This window comes from Diabrotica virgifera, chromosome 5 (assembly GCF_917563875.1).
Source record: "Diabrotica virgifera virgifera chromosome 5, PGI_DIABVI_V3a".
Classification (NCBI taxonomy): domain Eukaryota; kingdom Metazoa; phylum Arthropoda; class Insecta; order Coleoptera; family Chrysomelidae; genus Diabrotica; species Diabrotica virgifera.
Genome location: NC_065447.1, coordinates 246,365,544 through 246,383,292, shown reverse-complemented (window position 1 = coordinate 246,383,292; position 17,749 = coordinate 246,365,544). Strand labels below are relative to the sequence as shown.

At 31.6% G+C, this 17,749-nt stretch overlaps 1 protein-coding gene across 1 annotated transcript in view; it reads right to left on the bottom strand.

Moving 5' to 3' along the window:
- Positions 1-14,044: 14,044 nt before the first annotated feature.
- The window catches only part of LOC126885601 (uncharacterized), a 29,787-nt gene continuing 26,082 nt past the window's right edge, over positions 14,045-17,749 (bottom strand). The window contains exon 3 of the mRNA XM_050652203.1: positions 14,045-14,097. Within this exon, the coding sequence (XP_050508160.1) occupies positions 14,045-14,097 (53 nt within the window). The remainder of the gene's footprint in view (positions 14,098-17,749) is intronic.

Sequence of the window (17,749 nt, the reverse complement as noted above, 5' to 3'; positions counted from 1 at the left end):
CTATGGTACTCTACTAAATGGCAATTCGTCCTGTGTAAACTGCAATACCGGAAGCATTTCAATCTTTCCAGAGCAATTCAACGCTTAATAAAACCCTTGCATATAAGAATAACGGCGACGGGAAAGAAAAAGATTCACGTTTCTCTTCTCATGGGAACGCTATGATGGACGAGAAGATAGAGGCGCGACGCAGTGCGTTACTGAGGAACGGAAATAAACACGAATCAATAGCTTTATACCAATGCTATAGCATTTTATTTTTCTCAAGTTAAAAATTTTAGTCAGATCTATATATTTTTTTTTATTTAATAAAACTCAAACAGGAATCTTATAATTATTGCTATCTGATCAATCAATGATCAATACGCAAGTTAGTTCTAACTACAAAATATTACAAAAAACATAGCTAAGGTCATATTCAGCAATAATCCTTAGGCTTTAATACATACTTAATAGTACTACTAACTAACGTGTACACTATAGCCGCACTTTGCTCTGCTTTTTCACTTAACGCACTTATTTAACTTAGCACTAACTCAAACGGCTTCGTTCTCTTAAGTCTTCTTATCTGGTTGGCGCTGTCTAGGAGATTGATGGCCTCGATATTCACATGGTTGGAGAGTCTTTGTTTATGACTCTTGGCAAACTTACTTATTATCTGACTAACCGTATCCATCTGGAGGTCTCGATGAAGATCACAGTTTCTGAAGTACCATGGAGCGTTGACGATGTTCCGTAACACTTTATTCTGGTATCGTTGTATGATTTGGATGTTACTTTCTTTTGTACAGCCCCATAGCTGTATTCCATATGTCCATGTTGGTTTAAGGACTTGCTTATACAATAACAATTTGTTATAAGTAGACAGAGTGGATTTTTCCCCATTAACCAGTACATCTTTCTGAACTTAATTTCTAATTCTTCCTTTTTTTCCTTGATATGCGCTTTCCAAAGGAAGCTTTGAATCTAATGTCATACCCAAATATTTTGCCGTATTTGCATAAGGTATATGGTTTCTATTTATACTGACTGGGATATGTTGTTCTCTTTTGTTAGTAAAATTGACATGAACAGATTTTGTTTCATTCAATTTGATACGCCATCGTCTGGTCCAGATGTTAATTTGTTCAACAGAGTTTTGTAGCATAGTTGCTGCTTCCTTGTGGTTTTGTCCAACTGCTAGAATGCATGTGTCGTCTGCAAATGTCGCAATTGTGTTTGGTTCTAATGATGGGATATCGCTGGTATAGAGCAGGTATAGCACTGGCCTTAGGACACTTCCTTGTGGAACTCCAGCTTTAACTTCTATTAGTCAGATATATATGTAGCTGAAATATTCTTTGAGTTTAATGTTTAGTCTAGTTGGAAGAATGTGTGTACTTACGCCCGATAACCACTTTTTTCTCAATTACATAGACAGTTTTTATTGCCTAGACTACACAATTTTTTCAAATCTCTCCCTTATAATTAAAAACATCTGGGTAATTATGTCAAACTACAATCCTTTCTTTTAATTATCCCTTCGATTGTTCGTAATGCTTTTCGATTACTAGCTGAAACTATAAATAGGCAAATACCTACGATATCATTTCATACAAAATGAGAGATTATGGATACAGCGGGGCCATGACGAAACTCATCTCCTCGTACCTAAGCGACCGGAAGTTCAGGGTCCGGATAGGACCAGTTCTATCAGAACACGGAATGCCGGAAGCTGGAGTACCACAGGGGGCAGTTTTATCACCCCTTCTGTATACCATATATACAGCAGATGTTCCAAGAACACCCGGAACATTGATCAGCCTTTATGCAGACGACACTGCAATTGCTGCAAAACACATGAACCTAGATATAGCTGTAAGAAATCTACAGACGGCATTGGATACAATAGAAGAATGGAGTATCCAATGGAAAATAGCAATAAATCCAGATAAGACCCAAGCGGTTATCTTCAAAAAGAGAAGAGATAACCCAGAAGAACAGCTAACATTGCAAGACAGACCCATCGAATGGCAAAACGAAGTTAAATATTTAGGAGTCACAATGGACCAAGGTCTTACATTCACATCACATGTCAACGCAACAGTCCAGAAAACAGCAGCGGCCAGATCGGCAATAAGAGGACTCACAGGAAGAAGAAGCAAATTAGCTATGAAAACAAAATTAAGACTGATAAATAGCATTATACTGCCAATAATTACATACGCATCTCTTGCATGGGGTCACATAAGTCAAAGTAACAAAAAGAAGATACAAGCGGCACACAACAACTGCCTCAGAGAAGCTGCAAACGTGCCCAGATACGTCGCCGAACGGTTCTTATTTAGAGACCTAAAACAAATAAGAGTACTGGATATTATGGAGGAAAAAGCCAGAACAAAATTTGCTGAGCTAGAAGACCACCCAAACCGGATCTTGCAAGAGATATTAAGGTATGATGTGTACCATAGATGGAAACATAGGAGACCCAAACAACAAATATTATTAAATATATAATAAAGGCTAGATAATCGTAGCTCTATCAAAAGAAGACAACTTGCTCACCTTTGGCATCTCATTATATTTATTAATGTTGATTTTTATAATTTTCAGACATCCCTCAAAAAAAATATACAAAAAACTTCAAAACGGCTTCAGCCACTAAACAAATCAATAAAATATTAACAATAGGCGAAAGCCACAAAAAAAATATTAGTAACAAAACCCAAAAAAGGGCATGAGGGGCCCACATCCTCGAGCGCCGAGTCGCCGAACTGGACATAGCCCAGAGCGGGGACTCGGCGCCCGAGCAAGCAAAACAGATCGAAGATAAGTCACTAGAGATAGCGGGAATAGAGCGCCTCACGCTGGCCTGCATTGATCGGGGTAGGATTTCATATGGGAGTCCGTGTACCCAAGACTCCCATATGATAAGCACTTTGCTGATTGAGAGCCCCTATAGCGCATCAGAGTGCTATCGGGGGGTAAGTGGATGGTCTGGAGCATTGAAGCGGGGTGGAGTGATTCCTGCTTACGGGAGTTAATCCTCCTCGCCCCAATGAATTGTATCACCCGAATGTCATTCTCTAGGGGTGAGCAAGTCTCTCAGGCTGGGTTAAATCACTATGCTTGCTTGCTTGCTTGCGATATCATTTCATTTCATAGTTTAGTGTCACGATGTCTGCTGATGTTAATTTAAGTTTTTTGAGTAGTGAAAAAACCCACGCTGTGGCAAGTATTGATTTATTCTTTTAATTCATTTAAACATTCTATCATCAATATTTTTCTTTTGTTAAAGGGTTTTCTACGGCTGATCTTTCTTCGTTGGATCTCCACTCTCTACCTGAGACCATAGCATCCTTGTCTTTTTGGTGTCAGCCTTTCAAGAACTGCTCCCTTACCGTATGCTTTTTTGAGAATCCGTTGACTCTTAATAATTAGGGATTTGAAAAAAATATTTCTGACAAACAAAGGATTTTATTTAGTCAGCAAACTTAATACGCAATTGCCGAAATTATTGTTTACGATTTGCAATTAGTTAACGAAATTAGTAGCCCGCACATGCGTAAATATAATAACAAATTGCGTTAGTGTGATATACGGGGTGACAAAACGATTGATTAATATCGGACATGAAAATTAAATATTTGAGATTAAACATCCTCCATATTTTAACACTTCTGTGGTTATTGTGTCGCATTTTGGTGACCCGTTATTTTTCATTTTTTTATTACATCTTTTATTTCTTTTTTGTTTGGTGTATTTATATTGTTCTTTATCATCTCCGAATAATCTTAGCGCTTCTATTTCGTAACGCTGATTCTGTTTATTTAGCAGTTTCTCGAAATATTCGTCATTAGTTCAGAGAAATAAGGAAAAAATATCCTATTGGTGACACATCCTCCTCCAGGCCGAAACCAAATTTTTGAGTAGTATGGACATCTATAATAATAACCTATATGTTTCCTGCAGCCGATTTTGATGATATAAATAGTTAATACAAATGAAGTTCAAAAAACAGTAAATTTTCGATTTTTTCGTCTATTAACAAAAAGTTAAGCATTTTAAACAAATGTAAGAGTAATAAACTCATAAATCGTATAAAAAACTTCAAAAACTTCAATACTAAGCAACTTGGTTGCTTAGAAAATTGCAAAATAAATCATAAATTTTGAGTTTTTATAAATATTCATAACTTATGTAAAAATTAACTTAGAACCTTCTTATTACATGAAATTTTGAGAATTCTGGTGCTTAAATTATACCCTAAATTTCAAAGCAATTGGTGAAATACTTTAAAGTTATTTAATTTGTTTTGCCGAAATTAATATTTTTTGCAACACTATAAGTCAGAAAATGATGAAGTTACAGTAATACTTTGGATAGTTTATGAAAGAAGAAGATTTACACTATTAATTTAATTAAAAAAAAATCCAAAAAATATAATTCTAAATATTGCAAAATTATTTTGCAAGAACATGTGAGTTAAAAAAAGGGCTAACTTCGTCCCTAATTGTCCCAGGACAACTGTTTTTCTTTCTAAAGGTGTATAAAAATTCAGTCTTTCTAAATATGAAAAAATAATTTTTCTACGGGTAACGGTTAAAAAGTTATTCTAATTATTTATAAGTAAGCAAAAAATCGATATGTTTTTGCAAAATAATTTTACACTGTTTAAAATTACTTTTTGTCATTTTTTAAATTAAGTTAAGAGTATAAATGTTCTTCTTTCATAAACTGTCCGAAGTATTACTGTAACCTCATAATTTTATGACTTGTAGTGTTGCAAAAAAAAAATGAATTTGGGATAACCAAATTAAATACCTTTTAAACTATTTGACCAATTGCTTTGAAATTTAAAATGTAATTTAAGCACAACAAGTCTCAGCATTACGTGTAATAAGAAGGTTCTAACATAATTTTTACATAAGTTATGAATATTTATAAAAGGTTTGTTCCAACTCGATACAAAACCGTTCTTGAATCGTTACGCGCATGCGCAATAACGAATAATTATGCGCAGTAACACATTTTTTGTTACTGCGCGGTTCACGAACCGTTCAAGAACGGTCTTGTATCGAGTTGGAACAAACCTATAATCTCAAAATTGATAATTTATTTTGCAATTTTCTAAGCAACAAATAAGGATAGACATATTTAGCGAACGCCATATTGAAGTTTTATACAGTGAGCACGTAAAGGTTGGAATAAATTCATTTTCTCGAGAATGGAAGATTTGGGAAAAAAATCCCGAAACAGGTCAATTTTTATTTTTATATTATGACTTTTTGGCATATATATCATACTAGTGACGTCACCCATCTGGGCGTGATGACGTCATCGATGATTTTTTTAAATGAGAATAGGGGTCGTGTAGTAGCTCATTTGAAAGGTAATTCAATTCTCTATTCAGTAATATAAACATTTACATAACTATTTATACAGGGTGTCTATTTTTTTTAAATTAAATTTATTGATATAAAAAGAAGAATGCATGTAATTTATTTAGTCCAAAATACATTTTACTGTTCTTAGAAAACAGAAAAAAATGTTTATTTGAAAAATAATCATTGCTTTTCCCTTAAATTAAATGTTCAAACTGTCAGGAGGAAGGTGAGTGGCGCTTGAATATTGAATTTAAGCGAAAAACGATACTTATTTTTTAATAAACATTATTTCGTGTTTTCTTATAGCAGTAAAATGTATTTTGAGTTAAATAAGTTACACACATTCTTCTTTTTATGTCAATAAATTTAATTAAAAAAATTTTTTTTGGACACCCTGTATAAATAATTATGTTAATGTTTACATTGCTAAATAGAGAATTGAATTACCTTTTAAATAAACTATCACAGGACCACTATTCTCATTTAAAAAAATTATAGATGACGTCATCACGCCCAGATGGGTGACGTCACTAGTGTGACACATATGTCAAAAAGTCGCAATTTAAAAATAAAAATGGACCTGTTTCGGGATTTTTTTCCAAAATCGTCCATTCTCGAGAAAATGAATTTATTCCAACCTTTACGTGCTCACTGTATATGATTTATGAGTTTGTTATTCTCAAATTTGTTTCGAATGCCTAACTTTTTAGCAATAGACGAAAAGAGCGAAAATATACCGTTTTTTATCTTCATTTGTTTATAACTATATATATCATCAAAATCGGCTGCAGAAAACATATAGGTTATTAATGTAGATGTCCATACTACTCAAAAAATTTTTTTTCGGCCTGGAGGGAGATGTGTCACGGGAAAAATCTTATTTCTCTGGACTATATATGTAGAACGTAATAACTGCTGAGTTAATTATTGTAGGTATTGTTTCTTTAAATAAATACTTCAAGAGAAATTTGCATAAAGTTCATTGACAGCAAGCACATTGAATAGAACCGGGAACAGAAACAATCAAAAAGTTTCTTCGTCTAGAACGCCCCCAACTACCTTATCAAAACACTTTTGGGAAAAAAGTGGCGGTAATTGAATCCCATGTTCACCTTTTCCGCTCTTTCGCATTCGGAGACGGTTTGCGAGATCGGCGGTACGATATCTGGTCCCCCGTCACAAAATGCGATCATTTACCGAGAAAGATCTCTAATGGAACGGGAACGGTCCCAACAATTTCGGGAATAGATTAACTGTAAATACCTTTTCTTGTTATATTACGAAAGTAACAAAAAAGGAAAGTGGTGATAAATTTTGTGTACCGCTTAGTTACAGTGAGTAATTGGTGAAATTGAGCCCTTACGTCCTTAACCAGTATTCATTTGTTTTATTTTAAAGTATTTTTTTAAGACCGACCAGAAAATGTATACTTTCTGGATAATTTTTTAAAAAATCCACGAGGAAAAAAATTTCCTGTAGTTGGGTATATACCATTTATTACAAAAAACCATGAAATCCTTTATAAAAGGTATATTTGTCAAAATCCCTATACAGGGCTACATCATAAAACAAACAGAACTAGTTTTCAATCAGTTGACCGATCATCATCAGTGTTTTCCTAAAATGTGTATAACCTGATAAAATGATGTAAAGTATTTAAAATTTTGACTACGATTTTAAAAAGTTATAGGTAGGGAGCGGATTTTATGCTAAATGCATATTGCATGCATATTTCGCATATTTGAGCACTTTACTAAATTTTGCATATTTTTAAAGAAACATGCATATTTTGTGCATATTTAAAAACATTTAAGTCAAAAAAAAATTAATTTTTTAATTCGACACAAAATATTTCCCCACACAGGCTGTCGTATCTATTAATTCGAGAAAACTACCTGAAGAGAGACGGTTCATTCACTGCCTTTTCATTTTTTCTTAGAAAATACCCGATCTTTACACAAAGTACTTATAGTGCTTATAGAACGCCGTTATAAAATGATTGTAGGATGTTAAAATGATGAAGGATGGTTTACCGGGAAATCCGAATTTTATTTACTTTTATTATATTTAGTACAATTTGTATCCCAATTTAGTAGGTACCTATAATTCTGGTGATTCTTTTAAATCCCCTATTGTTAAGAGAACTTACACATTTAACAATAGATTTACGATTTTCTAACGGAAATTGAAATATTCATGCTTTAGATCAGATCCCGTCTTTAAACGGCTTTAAAACTTTGGAGGACATAATGCGAAATTTTTAATGGAAATTTTGAAATTGATTTTGGTGCAGAATTTTCGTCTTTAACAAGTTATTTTAATGCGCCCCAATTACTTTTGTTGATATTGAAAGGAGTTTTTCAAGTTATAAAAATATTTTATCTGATCAAAGAAAATGTTTCCTCGTGAAAAATTTGGAAAACACATTGTAGTGAATTATAATCGAAGATATATATATATATATATATATATATATATATATATATATATATATATATATATATATATATATATATATATATATATATATATATATAATCAAACAGATGAAATAGAGAATGTGGAAAAATCCCCTTACGAACAATTCACACATCCACCATTTCGGGTTGGGAAAAATTTTTCGAATAGAATCAAAGATCCAAACACCAGTTCTTAGAAATGTGTTTCGCCCTCTTATAAAATGATAAGCCCAGAGAGGTTGAAGAGGGCGAAACACATTTCTAAGAACTGGTGTTTGGATCTTTGATTCTATTCGAAAAATTTTTCCCAACCCGAAATGGTGGATGTGTGAATTGTTCGTAAGGGGATTTTTCCACATTCTCTATTTCATCTGTTTGATTTCGTACGAGTGGTCGTCAAACCATTAACCTTGGATCCTTTGATCACTGAGTGTGTTTCAAGGATCTACATCTCATGTTTTTATATATATATATATATATATATATATATATATATATATATATATATATAATGATATTGTTGTTTTATTTTAAATAGGTAACTATTGGTATCAGTTTTTGTAAAAAATGTGAATAAATTGCATTGTATAAAAAATAACGATTTTATTTGAAAGATAATAAATAAGATTGCCGCCCCCCTGTAAAAGAACCCCCTAGAATAGAATAGAACAGAAAATTTGAGGTTTCTCGAAATGCGCATTTTTTGAATTTTTCTGCATATCTTGCGCATATTTCGTAATTTTTACTGCATATATATGCGCATATTTCATCAAAATTGATCGCATATAAATCCGTTCCCTAGTTATAGGTTATACTCACTTGAATCGAACATGCTAACCACCAAAGTAAAAAATATTTGGGCAAAAACCCTTTAAAATTAATCCGTCGTAGGAACATATAAAAATGATGTGAATATACACATGGATGTTTAAAATATCCAATGTTTCACGCTCGAGGTACCATTGAGCTAAATTTGACTTGTTCATATCATGGCTGTGTGGAAGCAAGTGGCTTTGATAGCGGAAATTCTGAATGGTAATATGACAGAAATGACAGTTCCACAGGAAGTTAAAATTTCACTGTTGGTTTTGTGATATTTATTGTAAAGTTTGTTAAATTATTAACAATAAAAACAGTCACTCCCACTATGGTAAATAATCTGTTAAAATGAAAATGAACTTGATGTAAAAGTTAGAATATTTGTAATGAAAGAGATAGGCAAACCACATTACACGTTGGAACGAAAACTTAATAAACGTTATCAAGCCCTCTTATGTGAACATCTAGGGCTTAGAAAAGTAATTTTATGTTGATATCAAGTTATCGATTTTATTCGAATGATTGGAAGTTGTTATAGTATGTGGAAGTACCATAAAAGATCACAATGGGGGAGACAGAGATGTAGAAATGTCTCATAATCTGGGAGGGACGTATAAGACAAGCTCGAATTCATGCGACTATTTCCCAAGGTCCCTGCAGGCTGCCCAATCAGAACTCTAAGGGTTCGACAGAACAGACCGTCATATGATATAGTTAACCATAGGAGAGAGGCTTGAGTGTTAGAGGTTTATGAGATTATAATGGAAATGTGACATGAACGGGACCCAGAAAGAGTAGTGAGACTATTAAATTTAGTTATAATGCGAATAGATTGGGTGAAGATAGTCATAGAGAAATTATGGATGAAAATTTAGAGATGGAGATGCATGTGGGTGATAATAGCAGATGTTAGTTTGTGTGTGTATCACTGGATAGATGATAATGGTTAATGGGTAGAGATGAATAAGGAAAGAAAATCATTATGGATTGTGCCAAATCAACTGTAGATGTGACTGTAGGAAAGTGATGGAAGTAATAAAGAGGTGGAAGTAATATTGTAATTAAGAAAGAAGATAAGAAAAGAGTTGTCGATGAAGTGGGTGGAAGTCCTGGTTGAACGAAACATGGCGGTTGACACAATTTGTACTTTTTTGTTTTTCTTTGACTATTTCTAGGTCCTCGTACAAGTCCAACTTCAAGAAGTCTCTCTGTGTCTATCTTCGTGGAAAGGTATGGAAGCATAGTAGGTTTGGTTGTCAAATCTCCAGGGAACGCAGCATGTCGTAAGACCTTATGCTGTCTTTTATGAATGAGTTTGCTTATGATGTGTGAATCGTATCCGTTATTGTAAGCTATTTGACGTAGTATATTTAATTCTTTCTTGTAGTTGGATTGTGATAAGGGGATGGATTCAAGACGGTGTATGTAACTGTGAAAAGCAGCAAGTTTGTGTGACATAGGATGGTTGGAAGATGATGGAATAACATGGTCGGTCTGTGTTGGCTTCCTATAGATACTGAATTCGAAGTGGTCTTTTAATCTGGTAATAGTAAGGTCGAGAAAATTTATTGATTGGGAAGACTCTAATTCCATGGTAAATTTAATATTGGGGTGGATTTATATTGGGGTATAGTGTGTTCGACCGTTGAACAGCGAGTATGTGTGACAGTGCTCTCTCCCAAAAATATTGAAACGAGGTATGTACAAGCTACTTTTAATTTAAAGAATCTTTGAATGCGATACTAATAACTACATTGAAGAGATTGAGTTTAATAAATCATCGCAGATATATTAAATGTGCATTAAACAATTCCAGAAATTCTAAAAAATATAAAAATTTTAACATTGATTGTTTAATAATTAAAACAGTAAGTAGCACAATAACCTTGTACAAAGTAAACAACGATTTTTATAACCAAAACATTAACTACTAATAATTTCAATAAAGGTGGACCATACACTAAAAACATTTAATAAAATAAATAATATTATAATGGGAGAAAGTGCAACGGTACAAGATATACTAAATGAGATAAAAATAAACAGAACAGAGATAAAGAATGCTATAGAAGCATCTGAAGCGAGATTACTTATGGAGATAGCAGATCTAAAAAAGAGAAATAGCAAACTTGAACAAGAAAATCAGAAATTAAAACAAGAAATAGAACAGATAAAACGAGATAACAATAAAAATAGTATTGTAGTTTTTGGACTACAAATAACTAAAAAAAAACTTACAGTGGAAGAGATCTGTGCACATATATTTTCATTAGTGGAAATCGAACTCCAACCGGTAGATATAAAAGATTACTATACCTTAGGAAACAAACCTAATAGTCCATTAAAAATAGAATTTCTACACTACTGGATGAAGAGCGAAATCTTACAAAACTGTTATAAACTAAAAGGAAAAGAGGTTTCCATCTCACCAGTTTTAACTAAGACACAGCAATTGGAATCAAAAACGTTAAGAAAACACTTATTTTTGGCTAAACAACAAAATAAAGAAAATTGCTATATAAAAAACAGTAGACTGTATATAAATAATAAAGCCTATACAGTAAAAGATTTAACGGAAGAGGAGGAAGAAAACAACGAGAGACGTTCAAACAGTGCTCCGCCATCCCCATTACCAGAAACAACCGACGCCGACGGTGTGGAGCTCACACACCCATTACAAACAACTACTTGGAAAGAAATTTCTAAACCAGAAGGTAAGGCTGACATAAAAGGGACACCAACTACTTCGAAAAACATAACTAAGCCTTATACTCGTCTTCAAGATCAAAGAATACGAAACAATTCAACTTCTTCTCAGTCCAGGAAATAATTACATATAGGTACTTACTGCTAGTAATAACCTTGTAATTTGTAAAACAGTTTTGCCCTTTGTTATCGTTGTTTAAATATACTTTTTAAATATCGTATCTATAGATTATATATTGTTAATTTTAATATTTTTTTATATATTATTATCTTATATTATATTTAATAGTTGGTAATCCATTATAATGGATCAATTTATAAGAGATGTAGATTTTGAGCCTTTTGATACTCACGAAATAAATGAAATAGTGCAACTAAGTGAATTTATCAAACCGGAAAATAATCAAAATAACTTAAAAATTATTCACCAAAATATTAGAAGCATAACAAAAAATATTGATGAGTTTAGCACAGTGTTAAGTCAACTAAATTCAGACTTTGATTTGATAGTACTTACTGAAACTTTTAAACTATGTGATGTACAATATTACGATAATAATGAATACATATTCTTGTATAGTGATTCAAACTTCAATAGGAATGACGGGGTGGCAGTATATATAAAGAAAACCATTACATTTTCGCATAAAAAGGTAATGATTGGGCATTCTCAAGCAATCGAATTACTTATTCAATTAGAAAATAATAACAAAATCCTAGTTACTTGTCTTTATCGTTCACCATCTGGTGATGTGGAAGAATTCCTTCAATACTTAAAACAATATTTAGAACAACAAAAACAAGAACGGGTAACGAATCATATACTACTCGGGGACATTAATATTAATATTAAGGATACAAATAACGAACATGCTTACGAATATCTTAACTTAATGTATGAATACCAATTTGAATCTATGGTCAACAAATATACAAGAATACAAGGAAAATCTAAAAGTTGCATTGATCATATTTTTTTAAAAGCACAGGGAATTCATGGACAATCTAAGTCAGCAGTAGTGGAAACTTACGTTACTGATCATAAAGCGACTGTTATTTGTTTACCATTTAACCTAAAAAATAGTTATAAAATACTAGTCAGAGAACAACACGTAATCAATCACAAAGAACTAAAAAAAGACTTAGAAAGTTATGATTGGTGCGAATATAATGCCTCTAAAAATGTTAATATTAAATGCAATCTATTATGTGAAATTCTAAATAAACTTATAGAAAAAAACAGTTATATAAAAAAACACAAAAGACGGGAAATGAAGCGTCAAAGTTGGATAACTGCAGGACTGGTTAAATCCATAAACACAAAAAATCTTTTGTATCGTAAACATGTCAAAGATCTTGACAACGTTAACAAAAAAAATGAGTATTTAAATTATAGAAAACACCTGAATATATTAATAAAAAATGCCAAGAAAAATTACTTAGAAATGAAATTGAAAAAAACAAGAATGTTTCCAAAAACTTGTGGAATATTGTTAAAACTTTGACAGGTAAAGAAACTGAAAAAAATATTACAAAAATAATTACACAAGAAGGAACTACTGTAACAGATGGTGGAGCTATCTCTAATTCTTTTGCTCGTTATTTTACAGAAATTGGAGAATCTTATGCTAAAAAAATAATACCACCGACATCGTATCTCCCTAAATATAATAACGTGATGCATTCTATGTATTTAAGACCGGTCTCGGAAAGCGAAATTGAGGGAATTATTAAAACACTTAAAACGAACAAATCACCCGGTATTGACAACATTAGAACAGAAACAATAAGAACTATAGATAAACAAATCACCAAACCGTTGATGGATCTAATAAATTTAATATTTAAAACTGGTGAATGCCCAGACAAATTTAAAGAAACGGTAGTAATTCCTATACACAAGAAAGGAGATAAACTAAGTTTGTCAAATTACAGACCAATTTCATTAATTACTACTTTAACAAAAATCTTTGAAAAATGTCTTAAAATCAGATTAACATCATTTCTTGACAAACACAACATATTATCGTCTTCACAGTTTGGATTCCGTGAAGGTTTTTCAACAAACGACGCAATTATAGAACTCACCAATGAAATATATAATCGAATTGACAATAGCCAACCTACTGCTTGTGTGTTTCTAGATCTCGCAAAAGCTTTCGATACTGTAAGCCATCCAAAACTACTAGAGGCACTAGAAAATAGTGGAATACGCGGCACTGCTTATAATCTACTGAAATCTTACTTGGACAATAGACAACAAATTGTTAGGATAAATAATATCAATAGTAAAAAACTTCACGTAAGATGCGGGGTGCCTCAAGGTACAGTATTAGGGCCACTATTATTCAATATCCATGTCAACGATTTATATAACCTTAATACTGAGGGAAAGATAATCAGTTTTGCCGATGACACTGCAATTTTATATAGCGCAGACAGTTGGGAACATTTAAGGGATAAAATTAATGTAGATATGCACAAACTAATAAAATGGTTTAATTATAAAGGTTTAACAATTAATTATGAAAAAACCTTTTTTGTTCCGTTTTGCAGTTACAAAGTATCACTACCTTCTTATAGTGCTATAACAATTAAAAACACGAAAGGAAATATAATTATAAAATCAAGTAACAATATAAAGTATCTTGGAGTAAAAATCGACTCTCATTTAAGATGGGATGCCCACATAGATCAAATAACAAAGTGTTTGAGAGCCTTGGTTCCAAAGTTCAAATTTCTCAAATCTAAAATAGATGTAAAATATTTAAAAATATTATATTATGCAATAGTTGAATCTAGAATTAGATATGGAATACTTGGGTGGGGCGGTGTACAAATAACTTATTTAAAGAAAGTCGACATCTTACAAAAAAAAATATTGAAAATAATAATTAACAAAAAAATGACATACCCGTCTCATTTATTATTCTGTGATACTAACGTAATGGATACGAGGCAACTTTATATGTATTCCCTGGTATTATACACATACAACCATAAACATATCCTTCATATATTACCTCATCACTATGAGACTCGCACTAAAACCAACCAACACGTACAATTGGGAAATATTAAAAAATCAATAGGACAGAGATCTGCCATGTATTTTGCTCCAAAATTATTTAATCACTTGCCGAACATATACAAGATATATTTTAATACTCTTAATTCATTAAGTATGGTAAAATCTATATTCAAAAAGTATGTATTGAACCTTGATCGTAATATTGTACATAAGTTATTTGATTGACTTAACAAGTGAATGAAATTTAAAAAAAAAAATAAAAAAAAATGATAAAAAAAAGAATGTTTGCAATACAGTGGTTTGTTAAATTTACCCAGTTCCTTTATTTATAATATAAAAAAATAAAAGAAAATAAATAAATACATGTAAGATAATAGAATGTTTGTACCTTGGCATTTAGTATACACATATTATATTCAATAACTAAACATTGTCACACACTATCCCCGTGTTCGACCAATAGGTTTTAACGGGTAGTGAGTAAATGTTTCTTTATTTTCCAGGATTAACATGTAAAGTTAAAATGTAGAATGTAATAATGTAAAACGTAGAATATAAAATTAAAATGTATGTATTTAATTCTTGTACTGTGAAATTAATAAACATTATTATTATTATTTATTATTATTATTTGGTTGATTTTAGAAAGTAATACTTAAGCTGTATTTGAGTTACCTGAGATGATGAGAAAACAATCATCAACGTAACGATACCAATGGAGAATTTAAGGATTTTTCATGATATGTACGGATTCTTAAATGATCCATAAAAATGTCAGCTAGGAGAGGAGATAGGCAACTACCCACGGCTAAGCCATCAGGTTGTCTGTAATATTTATTGTCGAATACGAAGAAGTCTTGAGCTAGACAAAATTGTAGTAATTGAATAATTGAATTGGTGGTAGAAATGGTAATAGAACTTGCTCTTAGAAAATAATGTACCAGATTAATAGTTTCTTGTTTTGGGACTGAAGTAAAAAGATTGCTAACATCAAAAGATAGCATGGTAATGTTTGGACGAAGCTGAATTTGTTGGAGACTGTTGACAAGGTGACTTGTGTTTTTGACTGGGAATCGAGGGGTGAAGTTCGTCATGTTGTTAATAAGATTGAGTATAAATTTTGAAAGAATGGAAACAGGAGTGTTTATGAAGCTAACAACTGGACGAATGGGAATTCCCTTTTTATGTATCTTAGGTAAACCATACAGTCTGGGTGTTAGAGGATTGCTGGGATAATTTTTTGTCCAGAAAATACCGTTTCACCGGTCAAGACTGGTAAATAAATGTTTGAGTGTGGAGTAAAAATATGGTTTTATTGACAGCTACTGATAATTACATTATAGTTGTTGGGTAGGTAACTTTCTATAATAGACTGCCCTTAATGACAGCTACTGATAATTACACTCTAGTGACGTAACTTCAAACAATGACTTACGCACTTGTTGACGAGGTAACTATTTTAAATAGACTGCGACTCAAAATAGTCCCTTTGGCTAATTTATAATCTCATTAAAATATACAAATCATCAATAACTTGCGTGGAAACAAGAACAATGAACTTGCAAACTACAGTTTAATCAAGCTATTGCAAAATTTAGGAAGTTCAAAGGGAACTTCCGGGATTTGGCAATTCATTTAGGTTGCAAAAGGTTCACTGGTCTCTAATAATTAATTATACTTTTATATTTAATAAACTCTAACATGAAGTAAAAACCACTTCTATGTAATTGGTATATTTATTAAAAATTTAAAAATTCCCAATGGATTGAAAAAATGTGTCCAATTCAGAACGTTTTCGGACCTATCAGTCCATCATCAGTGAATCTAAAATAGAATAAGTAATCCCACTATTAAAATTGAAAGATGGTTGAAATTTTGATTAAAAAATGTGGTTCTGATTACTTACTCAAATACTGTTCATCCGTTATAACTTTTTCCATGCGTCACGATTTATTTTCAAACGAATTAAGTCAAAACATAAAGTGAAACGAACGTCGATGTTTATATACATTTTGTATACTGTATACTATATACTACACACATCGGCGTACGTTTTACTTTATGTTTTGATTTAATTTCTTTGAAAATGAATCGTGACGCATGGGAAAGGTTACAGCGGACGAAATATACTTGCTAAATAGCCCCAGAACCAAACAATGGTTAAAATTATAATTCAATCTACATTAGGTTGTAATAAAATTGAACAGGCTAAAAGCCGATGTTAAAAGATATAACCTCCGGGAGCATGGTGAAACTCTAAAAAGAAACTCAATCAACCATCTTAGACCAACGTTGACTACCAAGTGTCAAAAGTTTGTAAAGAACTGTTTAGAGTGACATTGACAGTAGAGAAGAAGATAGTCGATTTTCAAAGGTGTTAAGAAAAGGTCATGATCTAAAACAATGATAATATGACAAAGATTTTAATATCTGAAAATGTCTGACATTTAAATCTATTGTTTTTTAAAAAAGGAAATTGTGTTTTACAAAATTTTAGAATATAAAATTCTTTCACTTTGACTGTTTACTATAAAATTAAACTGATCAAATTGATTAAAAAGGAAGTATTAGCTGCTAGTAATAATGATAAACAAAAAGATAAAAACAGATGATGGCGAGAGAGGAGAAAGAATAAATTTTAAATTGGAATGCTATTATACAAAGAAATTAACATGTTGGAAAAATTATTTATATGATAAATAATACATATAAATAATTTTGCCAACACGTTTATTTCTTTGTATAATAGCATTCCAATTTAAAATTTATTCTTTCTCTTCTCTCACATCATCTGTTTTATCTTTTTGTTTATCATTATTACTAGCAGCTCATACTTTCTTTTTAATCAATTTGATCAGTTTAATTTTATAGTAAACAGTCAAAGTAAAATAATTTTATATTCTAAAATTTTGTAAAACACAATTTTCTTTTTCAAAAAATAATATATTTATATGTTAGACATTTTCAGATATTAAAATCTTTATCATATTATCATTGTTTTGGATCATAACCATTTGTTAAAACCTTTGAAAATCGACTACCTTCTTCTCTACTGTCAATGTCACTCTAAACAGTTCCTTACAGACTTTTGACACTTGCTAGTCAACGTTGGTCTAAGATGGTTGATTGAGTTTCTTGGTAGAGTTTCACCATGTTCCCGGAGGTTATATCTTTTAACATCGGCGTTAAGCCTGTTCAATTTTACTACAACATAATGTAGATTGAATTATAATTTTAACCATTGTTTGGTTCTGGGGCTATTTGGCAAGTATTTGAGTAAGTAACCAAAACCACATTTTTTTAACTTTCAAAATTTCAACCATCTTTCAATGTTAATAGTGGGATTACTTATTCTATTTTAGATTCAC